Source organism: Astyanax mexicanus, chromosome 1 (genome assembly GCF_023375975.1).
Source record: "Astyanax mexicanus isolate ESR-SI-001 chromosome 1, AstMex3_surface, whole genome shotgun sequence".
Classification (NCBI taxonomy): domain Eukaryota; kingdom Metazoa; phylum Chordata; class Actinopteri; order Characiformes; family Acestrorhamphidae; genus Astyanax; species Astyanax mexicanus.
Window position 1 is genome coordinate 7,734,430 of NC_064408.1, and position 25,571 is coordinate 7,760,000.

General features: G+C 38.5%; 1 protein-coding gene across 8 annotated transcripts in view; it reads right to left on the reverse strand.

The window, feature by feature from the left end:
* rgs3a (regulator of G protein signaling 3a) overlaps positions 1-25,571 on the reverse strand; it is a 360,852-nt gene that overhangs the window by 125,937 nt on the left and 209,344 nt on the right. The window contains exon 1 of one of the 8 annotated variants that reach the window (XM_049465834.1): positions 19,079-19,169. The exons of the other annotated variants lie outside the window; for them this stretch is intronic. Coding sequence (XP_049321791.1) covers positions 19,079-19,081 — 3 coding nt within the window. The 5' untranslated portion in view covers positions 19,082-19,169. Of the gene's footprint in view, positions 1-19,078; positions 19,170-25,571 lie in introns of those variants that run through there. 8 annotated transcript variants of the gene reach the window in all.

Here is a 25,571-nt window from a genome sequence, read left to right on the forward strand (position 1 = left end):
CAGTTTATCTTGTGTATGACCTTGCCTTTGTTTTCTCGACGCCGATTATTGCCTTTGCCTCTGATATTGGATTGCTTGTGTATTACCTGGACTGTGTTTTCACTACTGCCTCTTTGATTACCTCTGACATTGGATATCTCGTGTATGAACTCTGGACTGTCTCTCGTTTATGGTATGGTTTTGTCTACATTGCTCTGGTTTCTGGTGATTAACTGTTTTCTGTATCAACCACGTATTACATCTGTTTATTTTTATAATAAACATATATTTTTATCAGTATCTGCACGTGTCTGCAATTCTGTGCAAACCATGACAACACTCCCCCCCCCCCCTCCCCCCCCCACACACACACACACATTTATATTACATACAGTATGTTTGGCCAAGGGCTAATAAACATTGCTTCATTTGTAAATTTGAAACTAAACAAATTTTCTACTCATATCTTGAGTTTAATTCATTTTCTTTCACATTTTATTAAAAAACTAATAAAAAAAAGAGTAGCACTTTTTAAAAGAAATGTAACATAAGAAAGGTAAAGGGCAAATATTAACCATGTAAGCTGTTTATATTGCTTGCAATTTAGGTGAAGCAAGCATGTGTAAAGCATTTTAATATAGAATTGCTTAATTTTGCTGAATTAAATACAAGTAACAAAGTAAACGAGGAACAAACATATGAACACCACACAAGGGTTAATATGATTAAGTAAATAAATAAAAATTGAATAACAAAAAAAAAAAACATTTAACACAACATTAATTTTGAGGAGTGTACATACATAAAAAAAAACCATGAAATCTCATTACTGCAGCATCAACTGGTAAAGTTCTTTTACCTACACTAAACTAACTAAGATAAACTTTTTAAGTGTAGTTTAACACATAGAAAAGTTCATCAGCACAGTTTAATTAGTATGAGCAACACAAAACGTGATGTTTTGCTATCAAATTTGACTGAAGTACAGTTTTACTGCAGAAATGTAGGCTTTTAGTAAAAGTATAGTTTTATCATATAAAGTAATATAATACTAAGTATATATTTAATATATAAAAAAATAGCACAGCCAACTAAAGTATACTTTTTCAAAGTATATTTAATACTGCTTAATTAGGTAAAAATGTAAGTATTAATAGGAGAAAAAAGTAATTTAATTATTTCTGCGTATAGTTCAAGTACACTGTTATTATATTTTTATTTTGGCTGGTAGCCAGCATGCTAACATTGCGGCATCGATGTTGGACAAGGTCTATAGCCAGCATGCTTATGCCGTCGTAGCGATGAGGGCTGAGACTCGAAGCCAATGTGCTAATACTGCAGAAGTAGGGCCAGTAACTAGCATGCTAATTAGAGATCGGGCCGATCTGATCGATATCGGTATCCGGGCCGATATTGACGTAATTCGACGAATCGGATATCAGGCGGGCGCGGTCGATTCACTTACTGATGCATATTCCAGTCCAGAGCTGTAACGTTAACACTAAACACATCACTGAACCCTCAGCAGCTTCAGTCAGGAAAATTTAGCTGTTTGTCTACAAAAAAAGTCAGTTATCTGGAGAGTTTTTACTTTGGAAACGCTGTACAGCAGAACCACAGCATCTACAAACACTAACCAGCACAAACAAACCCATCTGTTATTAAAAAACAGTCATTTATTTAGTTCGGAAATACAGTTAGCATTGCCAGTTAGCCGTTAGCCATCTCTATTAAGACCTGCAGTCTGTTAACCTAGCTAGCAAATGTATTCCGGCATTGTGAATGTAATAAATAACTCAATATCTCAAGTGACCCACAGCCATAATCCACATCTAATATCAAACCACAGATCCTACCAACCCTAACCAGCACCAAGAAATCAATCATTTATTAAAAAACAGTGATTAATTCAGCGCGGAAATACAGTTAGCATCGCCGGTTAGCCGTTAGCTATTGCAGCTAATCCTCTACGCTACCTATCAAAATAAAAACCTGTTTAAAAAAAATGCCCTGAATTTAATATTTAATTTATTTAATATTTAATTTTTTTTTTTTTTTTTTTATTTAATAAGAATTAAAACTTTTTATTTGAAAGAAAACTATAATGTGTTTGTATATAAAGGGTGTCAAATAAATGACGTTGGAATGCATTTATTTTAAATGCTTTTGTGTATACTCTTCAAAGGGCTGTGTGGTCTGTTTCAGGCTCATTATGTAACCTTAATCATAGTACTATTAATAAACTAAAAGTATTGGTATTTGTATCGTATCTGCAATTTTATATCAGTTTTATATCGGTATCGGAGCTGAAAAAAGTGTATCGTCCCATCACTAATGCTAATACCACAATAGTGATGGACGAGATCTCTTTTTAATATAATAATGATGCAGTATAGTATCTGGTAGCTGTACCATTAAGATGGAGATGGAGGAGTCTACATCTTGATTTGTAGAAAACTAGCATTTTTTACTTTTTGGAAGCATCTTTTACCAATTGCGACAAAGATGATGTAGGACAAGGCTGGTCATCCGCAAGCTAACTGCTTAGTGCTCTGTCTGATGATTTGGCTTCTCTACCACACTGTTCCCTCACGGCTCTCCGATTCTCCACAAGCCAGAAGAAAAACAGGACAAGCTGGACGTCTTTCAACATCCTTTTAAATTAAAGAAAGCCCCCCATCCTAAACTCGAGTGGAAAAATCGCTCTACAAAAGCCAGAGATGAAAAGGAACAGAACCCATGTGTTCCTGTTCCAGCAGGAAATGCCTCAATAACTGTTCTCTACATGGAGACTTTAACGATGATAAGAAATATCTCAAAGTAGGAAGATAAGGGTCCTTCTGAAGGTTTGGAGTTTATAAGAGTCTAATGTAATGTAATGTGATTTTTAAGTCAGCTAAATGAGAAATATTGAATTGCACCCTAAAAATTAGCAAACTAATCACCCCAACTTACTTGATTAAGTTTCTTGTTAAAAGATGGTCCAAATAAATAATCTGTGTTGACAAAATTGACTAATTGTAGTTGAACCCTAGTCGAGGCCATGCCAACTACTCTGCACATGCTCAGTTTGACCCTTTATTTGATCGGGGTCTATGGAGCAATGTTAATCACACTATTTGCATATTGGGCGTGTCCTTCCACCTCTCACTCACCATTAGTGTGTAGGCATTCTCCACAAGCTGCCTTCTCTTGGAATTTGCATATTTGTTATATAATAGTAACTGCCTGGCCTCAGTGTTGAAGCTCGTAAGAGCAGGTTACTAAATCCTGTGTTGCCAAGTCAGTCTGGTTACATTAGCATTAATTGCAATAGTTTTACATAACTGAAAATAAGGTGGTTATGTGATAGTCATAAATTCCATTTACCCAGTTGCTATGTTAAATTAACAAAAGTATAGTGCTGCACCCACTAAATGATTTTGATTCATGTAAAACATTTTATCGGCGCATCTTATTTTTTTTTAGTTGGTCCTAAAGGATGGTCAGCAAAACTTGCAGTACACATTTTGTAGAATTTAAATCAGGCCAACAAAAAACACAAATTACATTTTTAAGTTGGTGAGATTTAATATTTAAAGTTTTAATACATATGATCTGGGCTAAAGATTTCTGGTTGGCACAACTGCATGTTTTTTTTTTTTTTTTCAAAACTTAAAAGACTGAGTTGATCTCAAAACTCAAAAATGTAGTGCAGTAAGTTGCCTTAATATTTTGAGTTTTCTTAACTTTTTTTTTTTTTTTACAGTGTACTGTAGAACTCTATGGAGCAGTTAAATATAAATATGAACCTATTGGCACCATGTCTAATTCTACATTTCCCACCATTGGAACTGTGCTTTCAGTATTATGGCTGTAGACAGATTCATTACAACCAGGGATCAATAAATCAATTAATTAATGAATGAATAAATCACTGAATAAATCAATCAATCACTCAATCAAGCTCTAGGTCAACATCTTGGCTATCACCTTCTGAAACTTATATCCTCTTGCGACCCATTTGGCCTCTTTTGGAGACAGTGCCCGTACCATCTAGTAATCACATGACAACATTACGCTTAATGGATTGAAAACAAGACGGCGGGAATACCAGTCAAAAGTTTCTACAGCTAGTCCAGAGAGAAACATGGGCTAGCTAAAAATTTAATGTTTTTATATTAAAAATGTATGTTTATTTGCTTACTCTAGAAAGCTAAAATTTGGTAAAAATTGTAAGAATATTGTTTAAATCTTTCATAAACTACTAAACTACTGTCCCCATGTGAGCAAAGAATGACTTTCTGTCGAAAGATTAATTTTTGTACTTATTTGATTAGAAATTAAAATGAACAAAATGAGCAAAAGTCCGGGTCTCAGGAGGATATACCTATATATTGCTGAAGAAAGCAAATATGAGGAATGAATATATGAGCCAAAAAAGGAAATCATATATACTAGTGCATCTCAAAAAAAATCTTTTTAAAATCATTGAAAAGTTACTTTATTTCAGTAATTCAGGTCAAAATGTGAAACTCATATATTATATAGATATAGAGTGATCTATTTTTATTTATTTCTTTTATTGTTGATGATTATTGGCTTACAGGTATCACTTTAAAATAAGACTACCTTTATAAAGGGTTTATAAATGGTTTACAATTAGTTCATGAATACTTACTAATTAGGTTGTAACTGCCTTAAAAATCATTAATAATCAGCTATAACACATACGTAGAAAGAGCAACAATGACCTGTTGTTTCCCACAAATAGTGAACCCACAGCCATCTATATTGTTGCCCTTTCCACTTTTCCATGTGTTAGAACTGATTATTAATGATTTTTAAGGCATTTACAATCTAATTAGTAACCATTAATAAACTAATTGTAAACCATTTATAAACCCTTTATAAAGGTAGTCCTATTTTAAAGTGGTACCGGCTTACTTAGCCAATGAACACCCAAAAATCAGTGTCTCCGAAAATTCGTATAATATATTTTAAGACCAATTGGTACTTTTGGTACTCAGTGTGGGCAGTGTGCCAAGTCCTGCTGGAAAATGAAATCCACATCTGTAAAATAGTTGTCAGTAGCAGAGGGAAGAAGCATGAAGTGCTGTAAGATTTTGTGGGAAAACAAAACTGCACTGACTTTAGACTTGATAATAAAACACAGTGGATCAACACCAGCAGATGATCAGCATGTCTCTCCAAACCATCACTGATCATCAATACATTTTACATTTTATTTGTAAATCAAGGGAGCAGAGTCTGGAGGAAGAGTGGAGAGACACACAGTCCAAACTGCTTGAGGTCTAGTGTGAAGTTTCCACCAATCAGTGATGGTTTGGAGAGACATGTGACACTGACAACTTTTGCAGATTTCATTTTCCAGCAGGACTTGGCACACTGCCCACACTGCTAAAAGTACCAATTGGTCTTAAAATATAACATTCTACCTTTCTAAGACACTGATTTTTCTGATTTTTGGCTTTTTTATTGGCTGTAAGCCTTAATAATCATCAACAATAAAAGAAACAAATGCTTAAAATAGATCACTCTGTGTATAATGCATTTAAAATAAGGCGCTTTAATTCAGTGAGGGGTCTTTCTGAAGGTCGAGAGTTTCCGAAAGTCTATGTAAATGTCTCTAACCGGGAGATGACTCTCCTCCAGCCGGCAGATTTATGGCTCACTCTGCTGAACGCACTTCACCTTCCGACTAAACAAACAGCCAGGAGATTGTTTTATTGAACGGGTGATGAAGCTACACCACAACAGCAGCAGCAATGAGAAACAGGAACCAGTTCCTGAAGTGACGGAGTCTAGAGCCGGAGAGCCGGAGAGCTGGGAGGAGGGGCAGTCAGCAAAGGGCCAAGTAACGATGTGTCAAAGCCAGTGCCTGGAACGTCAAGGACAGGGGGACAAAAAGAAGCACAACCTGTCCTGTCAAACCCATATGTCCTCCAACTCTACCCTGACCTGGACATCTGCTACTGAAACAGGCAGTGTAGAGCCTTCTGCGTCCAGTGTAGTTCAGTTTTATAACAAATTTAGTTAAGTACACTACAGGGTTGAACAATGACACTGAAACACCTGGTTTTAGAGCACAATAATTCATTGTGGTGACGGACAGTTCTGGTGGATACAGGAGTCAGATCAGCCATGGTTTTATGTTTTTTGGATACAATCCGGGTTAACACCCGAACATCCCTTTCAGACAGCTTCCTCTTACAGCGTCCACAGTTAATCCTGTTGGATGTGGTTGGTCCTATTTGGTGGTATGCTGACATTACTTTTTTTTACATTACATAATGTTGTGTGCATTGCAATATTTAGAGCAGAACTGTGCTCTTACCCTGCTAATTGAACCTTCACACTCTGCTCTTACTGGTGCAATAATATGCAATTAATGAAGATTGACCACCAGGCTGCTCCAATTTAGCCATGAAACCTCACACACTAAAATGAAGACAGGTGTTTCAGTTTCATTGTCCAACCCCTGTAAATTCATTATTCTGTAGGTAGAAGTATACAGCTCTGAAAAAAAATAACAGACCACATAAAAATGATGAGTTTCTTTAATTTTACCAAATTGAATGTTGGAATTGGAATGTTGTCTATAGTTTATGGAATAAAACTCAGACTCAGATTTTTGTGTTTTCATTGGCTGTAAAGCCATAATCATAATCATACATCTATTCAATTGTGAATATTAGTATATTAGCATCCCATTCATAGCACCCCAACTCTTCTTTTGTTTTTTTTTTTTTTGTTTGTTTTTTTTAAGTTGTGGTCATACAATAATATCTGCAGTAATATGTTTTTTTTTCTCCATTAGGGAAACAATTAGTGTGTTAAATGATGTTTGGGAGTGTTTGGGAGTGTTGAGTGGTAAATCAGTGGTTATTAGATTGATCCAGCATGTCTCTCTGGCACATTACACTTTATATTTATATATTTACATACTGAAATCCATCCATTAGCGCCTATTAAACCGAGTGTGTGAGCGCCGGGCTTCCCTGCCAGCGGCTCCGCCTCTCATAAATCACACTCAACTGTTTCCAAACACATCAGGAGACGAGAGCGAGGCCATTGATCGCCGGCCGGCGCATCGGCGAGCAGTCAATGGGAGCAGATGCACCGCGAGCGCCGCCCGAGAGCGTGGAGCCAATAACCATTAATCGCTGCTAATTGTCGCAGGGCGGTGCTAATCTGCCGAGTGTGGACGCTGATTTAATTTAACCCACGCCGGCATCTGGTGGCGCCGATGGACGAGAGAGCGTATTTATTATTCATTTGAGGCTGGAGCTCATTACAGACGAGTAAATGGAGGGAAGCTGGAAAGTTTTTGGGGGGCTAAAAGGGTTCCTGACGCGGTGAACCCTTTTACGGCCAAACGGCACATAAAATATACAGGAACGCTCCCGAGCCGCTTTGTTCTAAAAGCTTTTTCCTGCGAGTCGCTGATGGAGGGAACAAACGTCAATACTGAACCCTCGGAGAAGTAAAAGGAACGATTACGCAGTGGTTCTTACTCTGAAAAGTTGCATAGGGTCAAAACGTATCTTACGCTCTTTTTTTTGTGAAAAAGAAGGGTAACTGGAGATGCTCTAACGCTACGTTTAATTATTGATATCTACAAAAATAGCAAAGAAACTAATTGGGGTCATTATCTGCTCCTTATTACGTAGGAAACAGTAAAAAAAAAAAGGTGTAGGTCCCCTGATCTAAACCTGATGAACTGAGATTGAGGTGATTTGAGGTAATTTAAGAGGATTTGGGATGAGCTGGAGCTTCACAGCGTGAAGGAAAAACAGCAGCTATTGTTCAGCACCTCCAGAAACTCCTTCCTCCAAGATGCTGAGAAAACTATTCCAGGTGACTCTCCCTCATGAAGACACTGAGATTAAAATTAAAACCAAGAGTCTGCAGATCTGTCCTCAAAGAGAAATGTAATCCTTAGAACTAACACTTATTTAGTTTACAGAATAATCCAGCATGCGGTTCTGTATAGCTTTAATATAGTCTTTAATATAAAATTTACAATGTAAAAAAGTTTTGTCCAATGCAGGAGACCCCGCATACATGCAGCCCTGGAAAATATTAATAGAGCAAATTTAAAAACCTCTGGAATATAATCAAGAGGAAGATGGATGATTACAAGCCATCAAACCACCAAACTGAACTGCTTGAATTTTTGCACCAGGAGTAAAGCAGCACAAAGTTATCCAAAAGCAGTGTGTAAGACTGGTGGAGGAGAACATGCCAAGATGCATGAAAACTGTGATTAAAAACCAGGGTTATTCCACCAAATATTGATTTCTGAACTTTTAAAACTTTATGAATATGAACTTGATTTCTTTGCATTATTTGAGGTCTGAAAGCTCTGCTTCTGTTTTGTTATTTCAGCCATTTCTCATTTTCTGCAAATAAATGATTTAAATGACAATATTTTAATTTGGAATTTGAAATGTTGTCTGTAGTTTATAGGATAAAACTCAGAGAAAAACAGAAAAACTGATTCAGAAACTGAAGTGGTGTCTTCATTTTTTTCCAGAACTGAATATTAAAATATATCTGGTTACTTATCAATACAATAGCCACATTTTGTCAAAGTAGGTGGTCCTTTCCATGTTAAAACCCCAGACACACTGAGGACAGACAGGAGTTTTATAAGACTAAACTCTAAGCCAAAAAACTTTAAAACTGTGCTAAAAAGGGTTGGGTGACTCATGGTTCTACTTCATTGAAGGGCGAGATGCTTGTTGCTATCTTACGCCCCGTCAACAGTCTATTATCACGCCTAGAGCTCGCACAGTTAAAATAGCGTCAGAGTTTAGGAATAAATCTACACTGATGTGTGTGGTAATCTGCTGGAAGTGAGGTGTGTTCAGATAAATTTCTGCTGTGTTTCTTGTAACTTTGCTGCAGGAAACACAGGAGCTCCACTGACTGATTAAATCCCTGACAACAGTCAACAGTCAGCCGTCCAATCCTATCTTATCCATGCAGGAGCTACACCTCCAAATCCAGCTATTAACTCAACAATAAACAGAATAAAGAATAAAATAACATTACTCTCCCCTAAATGAGCTGCTGGTGAATATTTAGGTCAGTATCTGTCTCTGCTGAGACGTGTGAAAGCGCCGAGCTGTTAAGATACGAACGCGCCAAAGTCAGAGCTCACCTGCCTCTTAAAGGGAATGATAACTGAAGCACTAATTAAGAGAATTAGTACATGCCTTTTGTGTGTCAGTATTATCTACAAAGTTCCCATGTCTTTATATTGGATAAACCATCTAAATAGACTCAATAACGAGTTAAAAATACATGTTTTATTGAGTTTTAATGGTTCTTTGGCATTTAGTAAAAACCCTGAAAGACCAAGGAGTACAGTGAACTCCAGGAGACCCTTAAAGCAGTTATTGAGATTTTTCCTGACAGCTCAGAAAGGCCAGAAAGGCAGATGGCTGAGAGGCTATTAACCTAGAGCAGCGCTCCACAGCCCACAGCGAGTGTGTACGATGCTCAGAACACACACAGAGGAAATGCAGTAGCACTGGAGTCTAACCCGTGGCAAACGGACGCCCTTCGACCTTTCAACTTCTCTCAAAATGCCTCTCTGTAAAGCCTCTTGTTTCTTCTGCTCTTTCGACTTTCTGCCTCGCCTTTGTTGCTCTCCTTCCTCCATCCCTCTCCCTCCCTCTCTCTCTCTCTCTCTCTCTCTCTCTCTCTCTAAAACGAAACAGAGCACCAGCTGAGTCTACATACCCGAGCCTCTTCCATCCAATTACAGAAATGGTGAGGAAGTACTCACTACTGCCACTCCACACTCTCACAGCCTGCGTTTACTCAACACTGTGATATCATTCAGAGAGCAGCCTGAAATAAGATTAAAGCATCAGTGTGAACCAATCCCAGCATGAAATCACCCAAATGCTACTAAACCAGTACTGTGACCTGCTTATTTTAATAGCCACTAAGGCAATACCATAATAAAAAATACTTTTTAGATTAATTCATTAATTAAGGAAGTGTTTTTATCAATGAGATGTGTGACTCAGGGTCTAAATTTACAACAAAGTTCACGGGATGTAAATCTGAGTTGAGTATTGAGTCACTTGAATGTGAGTCTGAGCTGAGTATCAAGTTTTGAGTCTCTGGAATGTGAGTCTGAGTTGAGTATTGAGTCACTGGTACCTGAAACTGAGTTGAGTTTCAAGTTAAGTTTCAAGTTTCTGAGTTGAGTACTGATTCCCTGGAATGTAAGTCTGAGCTGAGTATCAAGTTTTGAGTCTCGGGGATTCGAGTCTGAGTTGAGTATTAAGTGTCTTGGCCAAGAGTCTGAGTTGATTTTCAAGTCACTGGGATGTCAGTCTGAGTTGAGTATTGAGTCACTGGAATGTGTGTCTGAGTTGAGTATCAAGTCTCGAGTTTCTGGGATTAGAGTCTGAGCTGAGTCTTAAGTGTCTTGGACAAGAGTCTGAGTTGAGTTTTGAGTCTCTGGAATCTTAGTCTGAGTTGAGTATCAAGTCTTGAGTTTTTCAGATGTAAGTCTGAACTGAGTATTAAGATGTCAGTCTGAGTTGAGTCTTGCGTTTCTCAGATTCGAGTCTGAGCTGAGTATTGAGTCTCTTGGATAAGAGTCTGAGTTGAGCACAGACCCATTGAAATGTGAGTCTGAATTGAGTATTAAGTCTTGGGATTCTGGGATTTGAGTCTGAGCTGAGTATTAAGTCTCTTTGATAAGAGTCTGAGTAAAGTTTCGATTCTCTGTGATGTGAGTGAGTTGAGTATCATGTCTTGAGTTTTTGGGAGTTAAGTCTAAGCTGAGTATTAAGTCACTTGTATAAGAGTCTGTCTCAAGTATTTACTCTCCTGGAGTGTGAGTCTGAGCTGAGTGTTAAGTTTTGGATTTCTGTCTAAAATTCTGAGCTAAATATTGAGTCAAGTTAAGTATTGAATCTCTGGGCTAGGAGTCTAAGTTCAGTATTGAGTATCTGATGAAGTCTGAGAATTAAGTCAAAGATGAGTATCAAGTCTCCAGAGTGTAAGTCTGAGCTCTGTTTTGAGTTTGTGGGGTTGAATATGTAAGTCCATATTCAGTCTTAAGTCTTGACTTTCTATTGTTCAAGTCTATGTTGGGTCTTATGACAAGTGTCTATAGTTCAGGTATAAATGGAGTCTTCAGTTTCTGTGGTTCAAGTCTACATTGAGTCCGAAGTTTTGTGTGGTTTTCTGTGGTTTTAGACTGGTGTAAGACTGGTGGAGGAGAACATGTCAAGATGCATGAAAGTTGTGATTAAAATGCAGGGTTATTCCACCAAATATTGATTGAATATGAACTTGTTTTCTTTGCATTATTTGAGGTCTGAAAGCTCTGCATCTTTATTTTGTTTGTTATTTCAGACATTTCTCATTTTCTGCAAATAAATGCTCTAAATAACATTATTTTTATCTGAAATTTGGGAGACATGTTGTCTGTAGTTTATAGAATAAAACAACAACCTTCATTTTACTCAAACATAAACCTATAAATAGCTTTCTCTCCATCCTTAAAAGAGCAGATTTCCCCGGCTGTCCTCGGGAACTGGTTCGAGGCTGATGATAAGGTGGATGTGACGCAGGAATCGATAGGAGTTCAGGCTTAATTCGCTCCGGCTCCGGCGGCTCAGCTCTCCCCGATGAGTCTGAATTGGGGAGGCTGCTGGGTGGGAGAGAGCGAGAGCTCGGGGAGGAGATCGATCTTTAGCATAGCGTGGAGCCGCATTAGGACTGTCAGTTTAGGGGCATTACCAAACGTGCCCGGCATACCAATGCGGGGGTGTGGAAAATCTGCGTCCAGCGGATCGCTCGGGGTAATGAGAGGATAGGCACTCTCGGACACAAGCCTCTCACAGCGGTGCTCATCCACAGGGATGGAATGCCACCGTAATCACCAAATAAACGCCGTCATCGCTAAACAGCAGAACTCATGCTCCCTGACTCAAAACAGAGCAGTTAATTTCTTAGTTAAGCCAGAGAGTTATCTCGCGAGCGACTGAATAAAAACGATTACTTTAATTCATCAACGTTTTGCCCACAACAGGCTGATTAATGATGAGCGATAGCTGCAGAGGACGGCGTTCCTCAGGTGCTCCCTGCATTACCACAAGACAACCATTATCAATAACGATGAGCCTGTATGCAGAAAGTCATCTTCCACTCATCTCCAGAAAGTCACTGTGGTCAATGCAGAGGAGAAAGAGGACGAGAATGAACTAATTCATCTTGGTACCACTTTAAAATAAGACTATCTTCATAAAGGGGTTATAAATGGCAATTAATTAGGTTACAAATTCTTTAAAAACCCATTAACGCTTGTGTGGTGTTCATATTTTTGTTCCTCGTTTACTTTGTTACTTGTATTTAATTCAGCAAAATTAAGCAATTCTACATTAAAATGCTTTACACATGCTTGCTTCACCTAAATTGCAAGCAATATAAACAACTTACATGGTTAATATTTGCCCTTTACCTTTCTTATGTTACATTTCTTTTAAAAAGTGCTACTCTTTTTTTATTAGTTTTTTAATAAAATGTAAAAGAAAATGAATTAAACTCAAGATATGAGTAGAAAATTTGTTTAGTTTCAAATTTACAAATGAAGCAATGTTTATTAGCCCTTGGCCAAACATACTGTATGTAATATAAATGTGCGTGTGTGTGTGTGTGTGTGTGGGGGGGGGGGGGGGGGGGGGGCGTACAGTGTGTGTTTATCGAAAATGTGTTTTGATATATGTTTTTCACAAAAAATGAGCCAATGCCAATGAGTTTGAGTTAGAAAAAATATTTTTTTAGTATCATTTGATGAAAAACGGGTCCCACAGACCCGAACACCACACAAGGGTTAATAGTCAGTTATTACATTTATAGTAACACATAAAAAGAAATGGCAACAGTGAACTAAAAAAATATTGATTCCACAATCATTTATTCTATCAAACCTCAGATCTTTCTAGATACTGATCTTACTTTGTGTTTCACATCAGTCAGCATTAAATCTGTCATATTAATATATTTACTATAATTTACTATAAATTAAATGCCTATGTTGAATTAATTAAATGACGAAGCAAACAACATATCACTGTTGCATTTTCAACTGATATGTTGCAACTGTTAATAAATGTTTTTTTTAAGGAATTTACAACCTGATTAATAATAATTATTAATAATCTAAGTTATAAACCATTTATAAACCCTTTGTAATGGTAGTATCTACTCAGCCCAGTGTTTTGTTTTTTTTCAAGCCTTTTCCTGGAGGCACCCTGCCCTGCAGACTGTTACGATGTGCAATGCATTGCCTGTTTAAAGGAGAAATCTGGTGAGAAATGAACTTGAGCTGTAGTGAAACATGATATATAGTGAATATAGTGAATATAGTGTCGCTGTCCAATGAAAAACAAGTATCTCCAAAACAGCAACTTTACAGGAGGGAGAAAAAAACCTTTTAAACTTTCACTGAAATTCAATGTAAAAAGAGTTTATTTCAGGTCATTCTGAAGAGTTTCTATTGATCTGTTCATCAAGAAATTATGCAGTAAACTAAAAATCCACAAAAATGAAGATACTTGTTTTTCATTGGACACCAACAATAAGTGAACCTTTGTCAAATAGCCCACCTCCACTCAACCCCAGCATCCCCAAATACATCCCTTTTAGCTCATGCTCTCAACAGGCTTACAATGCTCATGATAGGGGATTAGAGTTACCCATGCAAAGAAATCACTATTTTTACACCATTACCAAACTCAAAGTCTCTTCTCTTAAATGAGCTGCTGGTGTATCTACACAGTGTGAACGAGCAGATCAGTATCTGTCTCTGCTGAGACGCACAAAAGTGCTGCACTGTTAAGAAACCGACGCGCCAAAGTCAGAGCTCTTAAAGGGAATGTCGAATGGAACACTGATTGGTTTATTTGAAGTTATGCCCAAAATTAAACATATGTGCAATTGACCTCGGGCCATTTAATCACTAAAGTAGGGCTCTAAATCTGACCAAAGTAGGGATGAATAATAGTTGGCAGACTTGGTCAGTGTTCCTTAAGCACTTACACTTCATAAGTGTATATTGTGTATCACTATATATTGACATATTGTCATATTGCCAACCCTTACCTCAAAGAATTTAGAGTTTTAGTAGCTTCAGCTCCTTTTCACAATAAATATGAAAGAATCATACACAGCATTTCATATCATTTACTCAAAGTATTATATCTGATCTATTACATGATATGAACCAAAATGCCCTTTATTTGACCTTCACCACTTTCTCACCTTTCCTGAGATCATCCATATCCACACTTTATCCACCACAATTCCAAACATTATAAATCCAACATGAAACGAGTCAACCTCTATCAAGGTTTCTGGATGTTCTTAGAATGTTTAAATCTTTCAAGCTTTATTTTACCTTTCTACACATTATGGTAACATTGATGCAACGTTACTACTGGCAATAAGATCATTATTTCATGGCTTTTGTGCGTTTTTTTGTGCAGATGTTTTGCATTCTCACGATACCAAAGACACACCGACATGCCCTAAATCCAGCTGCGTGATCTGCAATTAATGTCTCAAATTCCATCAAATATCATCCATATCCACACTTTATCCACCACAATTCCAAACATCACAAATCCAATATGAAACGAGTCAACCTGCTCCAATTTCACGCTCCTGAGAGACAAGACTTCCAGAAATGGCTTTCCAAGCCCAATATATCCGTCCTTTCCTAGAGAGAGGACAACAGGAGGGGGGGTGGGGGGTGTAGGTGGGGTGGGGTGGGTTTCAGGGGAAGGCGAGGAAGGGAGGGGGGTGGTCAGGGTTCCAGTCAGGCATTATTAATCAATCCCTGAAGGTCACAGAAACACAACCTGATTACAGGCAGCAGAACGATGATGCACAGGGTCATCACCACGGTCACGGAAAGATCACGGGCGATGCCGTTAATGGTATTGTGGCGTCACGGCCCACTCGCTCACTCTGACCTCACTAGTGTCCTCCTTCAGATGCAAACAGCTCGGTCCAGCTGCAGCTCACTAAAGAGCAGCCCAGTTAATAATGTGCGCATGGTGCTGAGGCTTAACGAGGGTCAGCATTGGCATTCAGAACCAGCGGCTTCTAGCAACATCAGGTAACACTGTTCTCGTCCACAGGAGGAATCTTTGGAGGCAGTAAGGAGAATGGAATAAGGAATCAGGGAAGTGAGGTGGAGCAAATTCTACATTACTGTGTAAAAGTCAGTGAACACCATTCATTTACACCAATCACCATCAACAAAGGAATCAACCGACTGGAATGAATCTTGGTGGGAAGTCGTGGAAGACTTCCGTGGAGCGACTTAGAATGGCAGTTGGTCATCTTCAGTCATGAATCTGGATTTTGGGCAATTTTGACAGACCATTGTTGGGTTAATAAGGTCTTACAACCAGTGACCCTACCCAGCTAACAGTTTTTGGTTAATAGAACATTTTCTAAATTTTGAGGACAACATTCGGTACCACTTTAAAATAAGACTACCTTTATAAAGGGTTTATAAATGGTTAACAATTAGTTTATTAATGGTTCATAATTAGGTTGTAAATGCCTTAAAAATAATTAATGATCAGTTATAACACATACGTAGAAAAGGCAACAATGACCTGTTGTTTGCCAAATAGTGAACCCACAGCCATCTATATTGTTGCCCTTTCTACGCATGTGTTATAACTGATTATTGATGATTTTTAAGGCATTTACAACCTAATTAGTAACCATTAATAAACTAATTGTAAACCATTTATAAACCCTTTATAAAGGTAGTCTTATTTTAAAGTGGTACCCAACATTCTTATGATGTTCAATCTGTCAAGTTTTTCTGGATGTTTTAAGAACATTCAATCTGTCTAGATTTCTGGATGTTTTAAGAACGTTCAATCCGTATTGTTAGTAGAATGTTAAATCTGTCAAGGTTTCTGGATGTTCTTAGAAGGTTTAATTTGTCAGGTTATCTGGATGTTCCTAGAAGGTTTGATCTGTCAATGCTTCTAGATCTTAGAATGTTCAATCTTACTTTTTGGATGTTCTTAGAATGTTTAATTTGACAGGTTATCTGGATGTTCCTAGAAGGTTTAATCTGGCGATGATTCTGCATGTTCTTTTCTGGATGTTCTTAGAAAGTTCAGTCTGTCACGTTTTCTGGATGTTCAGAGTGTTCAATCTGTCTAGATTCCAGGATGTTCTTAGAACACTCAATCTGTAAAGTTTTTATTTAAGCTTTTCTAAATGTTCTTGTAACATTGATGCATCATCAGTTCTGTCAAAATATTTTAATTTCTTGTTCTGCAAATGTTACTTTAAACGTTTCAATAATGTTAGTATTCATCTATCTGGCAACGTTATGTGAGAAACGTGATGCAAACCATTTTTATGTCACATGTTTTTAGAGCGTTCCAGCAACTCTTTCTCTATATTTCTAAATGTTACAGGTTAACCTTTTTGGAGGCTTTTTAAAACATGGCTAAATGTTCTTAAAATGTTCTCTGTTAGCAGAGAACCTTCTGGAAGTAAAGTAGATGGTCTGGGCTGATATTTGATGGTGATAGTGATATCATTAATAAAGGTAAAAAAGCAATACTCTTTACTGGTTAACACAGAGTTTGTGGACCAGCTGGTCTATCAGTAAGATCACTATGAACATGCTGGTGAAGAAGTTGTGTCAATGTTAGATACAGAGTTTTAGTAGAAGTTGTAGTAGAAGTGTTACATCTGCCTTTGTGTCTTTGTGTAAAGGAGATGGAGCGTACGTAAAGTGTGTGTGTGTGTGTGTGTGTGTGTGTGTGTGTGTGTGTGTGTCATCCTCGTGGGTCTAATGTAATTGGAGATGGAGACTGGGTGAGTAATTAGCTGGAATTAGGAGGGGCTGGAGTTAAGGGGTTGATGCACATCCTCAACTCATTACTGCGGCTGTTCATTCCCACCATGAAGTGGGCGAGTCAGATATTGCATGCATTCAAAGCAAGCAAACACACACACACACACACACACACACACACACACACACACACACACGCTAAACAAAGCATCAGTGCTAGACTGTTATCCACTATATCAGCTACAGTATAAACTCTATTCAGACACCCATAGCTGAGTATTTACTATCCTGTCCCATTTAATTTCAGCACTGCTGTTTAATGACTCAAGGAGAGTTATAGAGTCAGATAGTGAGGGAGAAGGAGTAATAGAGTCAGAGAGCGAGACAGAAAGAAATAGAACTACAAAGAGAGTCATAGAGTCAGATAGTGAGGGAGAAGGAGTAATAGAGTCAGAGAGAATGATGGAGTCAGAAAGAGGGAGGGCAATCAATAGATTCAGAAAGCAAGTCAGAAAAAAACAATCAGACATTAAATCGGAGGGAGAGATTGAGTCAGAGAGAGAGAGAGAGAATCTGAGTGAATCAGAGAGCGATAGAGTCAGAGAGAGAGAGAGTCAGAGAGTGAAAGAGAGATAGAGTCGGAGAGAAATAAAGTCAGAGAGAGACAGAAAAACGGAAAGAACGTCAGAGAGATATAGAGTCAGAGAGAGAGTCAGAGTCAGAGTCAAAGAGTGAGAGAGAGAGGGAGAGTCAGAGAGACAGAATCAGAGAGTGAATTAGAGAGGGAAATAGAGTCAGAGAGAGAGAAAAACAAAGAAAGTGAGAGAGATATAGAGTCAGAGAGAGAGGGTCAGAGAGAGAGTCAGAGAATGAAAGAGAGATAGAGTCTGAGGGGAAGAGTCAAAGAGTGAGAGAGAGAGAGAGAGAGAGAGGGAGAGTCAAAGACATAAAATCAGAGAGTGGATCAGAGAGAGAAAAAGAGTCAGAGAGAGAGAGAGAGAAAGAGAAATAATCAGAGAGAGAAAGAATGAGAGAGTGAGTCAGAGAGAGACACAGTCAAAGGGAGAAGTAGTCAGAGAGAGACAGAACGAGAGAGTGAGTCAGAAAGAGAAGTAGTCAGAGAGAGAAAGAATCAGAGAGTGAGTCAGAGAGATAGAGTCAGAGAGAGAAAGAATGAGAGAATGAGTCAGAGAGAGAGATAGAGTCAGAGGAAGAAGTAGTCAGAGAGAGACAGAACGAGAGAGTGAGTCAGAAAGAGAAGTAGTCAGAGAGAGAAAGAATCAGAGATTGAGTCAGAGAGATAGAGTCAGAGAGAGAAAGAATGAGAGAATGAGTCAGAGAGAGAGATAGAGTCAGAGGAAGAAGTAGTCAGAGAGAGACAGAATGAGAGAGCGAATCAGACAGAGAAATAGAGTCAGCAGAGACAGAACGAGAGAGTGAGTCAGAGAGAGATAGAGTCAGAGGGAGAAGTAGTCAGAGAGAGACAGAACGAGAGAGCGAATCAGACAGAGAAATAGAGTCAGCAGAGACAGAATGAGAGAGTGAGTCAGAGAGAGAGAGAAAAACAGAGATAGGTTTAGAAAGTTAGTCAGAAAGAACATTAGAGTCAGATAATGTATACCTCTGTTTAATGACTTATAGCATGTCAGTGGAGGGCTAAACTGCAGAGATAAACTTGGACTTCCTTGGATTTGTAATGGTATTAATCGGAAGTGTGTGTGACTCTAATGCAACAACAGCCTCTGTTCCAGTGCAAAAACCTTCTACTAGATGTTAAACATTGCTGTGAGGATTTGATTGCATTCAGCAATCAAAACTCATCATCCCCAACTCCACAACTCATCCCATTCAAAGGTATTCCATTTCCAACTCCATGATTCTAGAGAACACAGTTCCTCCACTGCTCCACAGATCAGTACTGGTGACTTTATACCCCTCTATAGCTCACACTTATCATTTGGCTTGATGCCAACATGTTCACGTTTGTTTATCTGCTCCAGACAGTCCTATTCTTTTGGACAGACGAGCTGTGTGTGTGTGCATTTATACACCTGTGTCAGCAATAGGTTGTTCATTATATAATATTACATAATGCACATTATTATAGTAACAGTTCACAGTGTAGAAGTTCCATAAACCACAAAACACACACACACACACCTATACACACACACACACTTATACACACCTATAGGAACACATACACTCCATAAAACTCACCATTAAAGCAGTGTGTTCACCTGCGAAAATCCCAACTCAGTGCAGACAGCGCTCACACACACCCCACCATCACTGCAGGACCAGCTCACACTGCTCCTCTCTCACACACACAGCAGCAGCTCCCAGTGTGTGTGTGTGTGCGTGTGTGTGTGTGTGTGTGTGTGTGTGTGTGTGTGTGTGTGTGTGTGTGCATCTGCTGACAGAGACAGTATGAAAGTGAGTGGGAGAGAGAGAGAGAGAGAGAGAGAGAGAGAGAGAGAGAGAGAGAGATAGTAAACAAGGGAACGAAGGGTGTGTGTGTGTGTGTGTGTGTGTGGAGATGTGAGACAGACGGGGAGTTTAAAAAAAGAGTGAGAGGGTGTGTCTAAGTGTGAACGAGAGATTGGACAAGAGAGAACGACAGAGAGAGAGAGAAAGAGAGAGAGAGTCAGACAGGGAGAGAAAGATATAAATAGAGATAGAGAGTGATAGAATCAGACAGAGAGAGAGTAAGAGAGAGAGAGAGAGAGACAGAAGGAGAGACAGAAGGAGAGCAGGAAGAAAATCAGGAGATATATTGGGAGAGAGAGAGAGAGAGACAAAGGAAAAGTAATAGAGTCAGAAAGACAGAATCAGAGCGTGAGGGAGACAGACAGTAGAAGAGATAGAGTCAGAAAGACAGAGACAGAAATAGGGTCAGAGACTCAGGGAGAGAAACAGAATGAGAGATAAAGTCAGAGAGTGAGGGACAGAGCCAAAATCAGAGATAGAATCAGAGAGCGAGGGAGAAAGACAGAATCAGAGATAGTCAAAGATCGAGGGAGAGAGACAGAATCAGAGATAGAATCAGTTAGCGAGGGAGAGAGACAGAATCAGAGATAGAGTTAGAGTGTGAGGGAGAGAGACAGAATCAGAGATAGAGTCATAGTGTGAGGGAGAGAGACAGAATCAGAGATAGAGTCAGAGTGTGAGGGAGAGAGACAGAATCAGAGATAGAGTCATAGTGTGAGGGAGAGAGACAGAATCAGAGATAGAGTCAGAGTGTGAGGGAGAGAGACAGAATCAGAGATAGAGTCAGAGTGTGAGGGAGAGAGACAGAATCAGAGATAGAGTCAGAGTGTGAGGGAGAGAGACAGAATCAGAGATAGAGTCAGAGTGTGAGGGAGAGAGACAGAATCAGAGATAGAGTCAGAGTGTGAGGGAGAGAGACAGAATCAGAGATAGAGTCAGAGTGTGAGGGAGAGAGACAGAATCAGAGATAGAGTCAGAGTGTGAGGGAGAGAGACAGAATCAGAGATAGAGTCAGAGTGTGAGGGAGAGAGACAGAATCAGAGATAGAGTCAGAGTGTGAGGGAGAAAGACAGAATCAGAGATAGAGTCATAGTGTGAGGGAGAGAGACAGAATCAGAGATAGAGTCAGAGTGTGAGGGAGAGAGACAGAATCAGAGATAGAGTCAGAGTGTGAGGGAGAGAGACAGAATCAGAGATAGAGTCATAGTGTGAGGGAGAGAGACAGAATCAGAGATAGAGTCAGAGTGTGAGGGAGAGAGACAGAATCAGAGATAGAGTCATAGTGTGAGGGAGAGAGACAGAATCAGAGATAGAGTCAGAGTGTGAGGGAGAGAGACAGAATCAGAGATAGAGTCATAGTGTGAGGGAGAGAGACAGAATCAGAGATAGAGTCAGAGTGTGAGGGAGAGAGACAGAATCAGAGATAGAGTCATAGTGTGAGGGAGAGAGACAGAATCAGAGATAGAGTCAGAGTGTGAGGGAGAGAGACAGAATCAGAAGGAGAGTCAGAGATAGAGTGAGAGACTGAGTCAGAAAGACAAAATAAGAGATAGAGTCAGAAAGAGAGTCAGAGATAGAGTCAGAGACTGAGTCAGAAAGACAGAATCAGAGATAGACAGAATCAGAGATAGAGTCAAAGAGCGAGGGAGAGAGACAGAGAGTCAGAGAGAACAATAGAGTCAGATAATGAATCAGAGAGAGCTTTACTGTAGAGTCAGAGAGAGAGAGAGTCCCTTAAGAGCTAGTGGGAGACTCCCATTTCTCACACACTGGAATAGACAGTAGCACACAAACACACTCACACACACACTCTCACACACACAAACACACACACACACAGCGAGACGCAGAGGAAGAGAGAGTGACGGAGAGAAACACTCGGCTGAGTGAGCAACAGGAAGCATTAGTGAGGGAGTGTTTTGAGTGTGTGTGTGTGTGTGTGTGTGCGTGTGTGTGTGTGCGTGTGTGTGTGGGTGTGTGTGTGTGAGAGAGTGTGTGTTCCATTAGGCTATGAACTCCCACCCGAGCTGCGGACAAGACATTATGGCTCTGTTCGGTTGCCATGTCCCAAAGGGTACACAGCCATTAACATTCATCACACACACACACACACACACACACACACTGTACATCCTGTCAGATTGTCATGTTTGCACTGTAGAAAATACATTATTCCATACACACACACACACACACACACGCACACACACACCTCTCTACAACACTCAGCAACGAAGCCTCAAGAGCTTTTGTCAAATCAACACCATGTCCAAGCCCCGCCCACATTCTTCCATGGATACTGTTGCTAGGTTAGACAAGCATTAAAAACATTATAACCTTCACAGGCTCCTCTAAGCAGCTGCCTAGCACGTTTATTACACTTTCACACTTATACAGTACATTCGCACCAACGTCTGCACCAAACTGTAACACTTTATACTCAAAACTACATTTTGTCGGGTTAGTTTTGGTTTCACACTGCAGTTTAGTGTCCTGTCATCATCATCTACGTGGGTGGAGTCTTCCTCTACTCGATACCGATTGGTTTGTAAAAGAGCATGCTTCAGCGTACTGCACACCAAGCCAACACTGATGCATATAAAATTGGTAAAGAGATTTTTATCGAGATACACACTGCAAAAAACTAGACAAAATATATGCAAATTAAGACAAATATATGTATATGAAGCCAAAAAATCTGCCAATGGGGTAAGCAAAAATTTCTTACAAAAGATTTCTTACAAAAAGCAATGGCAAAGTCTCAAAATGAGTGAAGTAACACCTAAATCAAGCAGAAAATCCACTGTTTTTGGACACAAGAATCAGAATAACTTGATTGCTGCTTGATTGTGCTTATTTGGAGTTCAAATGACTTAAAATAGGATACAAATTCTAAGTAAGAATGATTAAGATAATTATCCCAAAAAAGCAAAATAATCTAACACTTACACACAATGCTTAGTAAGACAAAAAGTCTCATCAGAGAAGAAAGTAAGATTTATTGCCTTAAATAAAAAATGTATTAAAAAAAAATATTAAATAGAAAATTTCACTTGCTAAGATTTAGTTTTTTGCAGTGCAGTAGTGTGAAGAAAGTATTTGCCCCTTATAGATTTCTTGTTTTTGATTTTTTTTTTCATAATGATATGTTTCTGATGATTAAACAAATTTTAATATCAGATAAAGATACTCTGAATTAAAAAAAAAACACTTATTATATTGTTATTTTATTAAAGAAAAAGTTAAAGAAAAAAAAAAACTATACAAACCAACGATACTGTTTGAAAAAGTGTTTGCCCCCTAAATCTAATAACTTCTTCACTCTTATTTACAGAATTGCTCTAATTCAGACACATTGGAGCATAAATGTCCTGTTTAAGATCATCCACAGCATCTCAATCATCCAGACTTTAACTAGGCCACCCCAAAACCTTCATTTAGTTTTGTTAGTGTGCTTTGGGTCATTGTCCTGCTGCAGAACCCAAGTACTCCTTTTTCATAAAATTATCTGTTAGTTTTGCGCCAGATGTAACGGGACACACCCCTTCCGAAAAGTTCCACTTTTGTCTCGTCAGTCCAAAGAATATTTACCCAAAGTTCTGCAGATCATCAGGATGTTTGTAAATGGTAAATGTGAGATGGGTGGATGTGTTCTTTAACACTGATCTTAACTGAGGCGAGTGAGATCCTGCAGTTCTTTAAATGTTGTTCTGGGTTCTTTTGGGATCTCCTGGATGAGTTCTTCATGCCCTTTTGGAGTAATTTCAGTTGGTCAGCCGGTCACTCCTGGGAAGGTTCACCAGTGTTCCATGTTTTTTCTCCATTAGTGAATAATAATAGTGAATCACTGTGGTTCTCTGGAGTCCCAAAGCTTTAGAAATGACTTTATAACCTTTTCCAGACTGATAGATGAATTTCTTCAGATGGGGGTATAATAATAATGTGTTGATTTTTGAGATCTTTTATCTGCTTCATGTTGTCAGGCAGGTTCTATTATTTAAGTGATTGATTCTTGATTCTACAGGTCTGGCAGTAATCAGTAATCAGGCCTGGTTGTGGTTAGTAGTGAAACTGAACTCAGCTTTCCAAAAAGTGTGATTAATCACAGTTCATTTATAGAGAGGGCAAATACTTTTTCACAAAAATATCAATCTGAATTTTTCACAAAAAATCAAGAAATAATCATTTAAAATTTATTTTTTTTTATTTACTGAGGCTATATTTGTCTATTATTAAAGTTGATTTGTCTGATATAAAAGTGTGATAATTGGAAGAAAAAAATCTCTATAGGGGGGCAAAAATGTTTTAAACAATGATTTCGGACACAGGGAGAATTGCAATGCCATCCAGTGCTCACAGTACTGGTCCAAAATGTAATAAAAAAAAAAACGCCAACACCATCTATACAAAAATGACTGTTTACTAAGACATAGACATTTTTTTAATTCTACTGAATGTCTGAGACTGTTAATCACTGTTATTGATTAAATACCCTGAAATATCGTGATATATATTTTGCAGCTATATCGCCCAACCTCTATCCATGTCATAATTGTTCTTCTCTCCACATCTCTATGGTTTAATGAATGGTTCTGGGTTTATAATTCATTAATGAGTCCGGTGGGAGGCGGCCAGATCAGCAGGACGAGGAGTGCTGTCTAATTCTCCAGCTCTCCAGTTCTCTCGCTCTACCGCTCTACCGCTTCCAGCCTGCAGACAGCGCCAGACCACGTCTGCCAGTGCAGGCATGCTCATCTATGTGTGTGTGTGTGTGTGTGTGTGTGTGTGTGTGTAATTTTGGAGATACAAATGTCCTGACCATGTTGGAAAACCAAACAACAACAGAATTGACCTAAAACAGCATCTAAACCTCCAACTGATGGAGCTAAACCACAGGAATCGATTATTTTTTGGTTACTGTGGTCGGGACTAAAGTTAGTATTTAAAAAAAATGTGCATGCATATTTTTATAACTATGCAGCTCTGAAAAAAAAAGAGTCCACCTAAAAATGATAAATTATTTGATTTTACCAAATTGAAAACCTCTGGAATATAATCAAGAGGAAGATGGATGATCAAAAACCATCAAACCACCAAACTGAACTGCCTGAATTTTTGCACCAGGAGTAAAGCAGCATAAAGTTATCCAAAAGCAGTGTGTAAGACTGGTGGAGGAGAACATGTAAAGGTGCATAATGAAAACTGTGATTAAAAACAGGGTTTTCTTTGCATTATTTGAGGTCTGAAAGCTCTGCATATTTTTTATTTTTTTTTGTTATTTCAGCCATTTCTCATTTTCTGCTCTAAATGACAATATTTTTATTTGTAATTTGGGAGAAATGTAGTCTGTAGTTTATAGAATAAAACAACAATGTTCATTTTACTCAAACATAAACCTATAAATAGCAAAATCTGAGAATCTGATTCAGAAACTGAAGTGTTCTCTAATTTTTTCCAGAGCTATATATATATATATATATTTGATGGATTAACCCTGGTTTTTAATCACAGTTTTGATGCATCTTGGCATCATGTTCTCCTCCACCAGTCTTACACACTGCTTTTGGATAACTTTATGCCTTTACTCCTGGTGCACATATACACTAGCAGTCAAAAGTTTTAGAACAACCTCATGTTTTTCCCTTTTTGTATTTTTGGCTTTTAATCCCTTCGGGTCCAGTCAATATCCGCAACTGGCACAAAATCCAGTGTAAACCACCAGAGACTTTATGGAACCACTAAACCCTAAACCATATGTATATATATATATATATATATATATATATATATATATATATATATATATATATATATTATATTATATTATATTATATATATTTCCATTAACAGCTGAAATGTGTTAGTTTGCAGTAATAAAACATACCAGTCCTGAATAAAAATTTGTAAAAAAAAAATCCTAACCTTTAAAAAATGCTTTTATTGCAGTAATTTTTGCCTCTGCAGCGCCCTTCCAAGGTTCAACTGGGCTATAGGCGAGGATGATGTTTCCGTGTACTTTGGGTACTTTCGCAATCACATCACAATATGCAAATCGGTCAATCAATAATACCGCCCCCTTGCTGACGACGTTCAATCATCTGCATCCTTATCTCATTGCTATCAGAGGCATACTGCTGCTGCTGCAGCTCAGCCAATCAGCTCTCCCTCCTGCCCCACTTCTAAACCCATACATCACCCAAATTAGACTTTTTCAAATTTGATC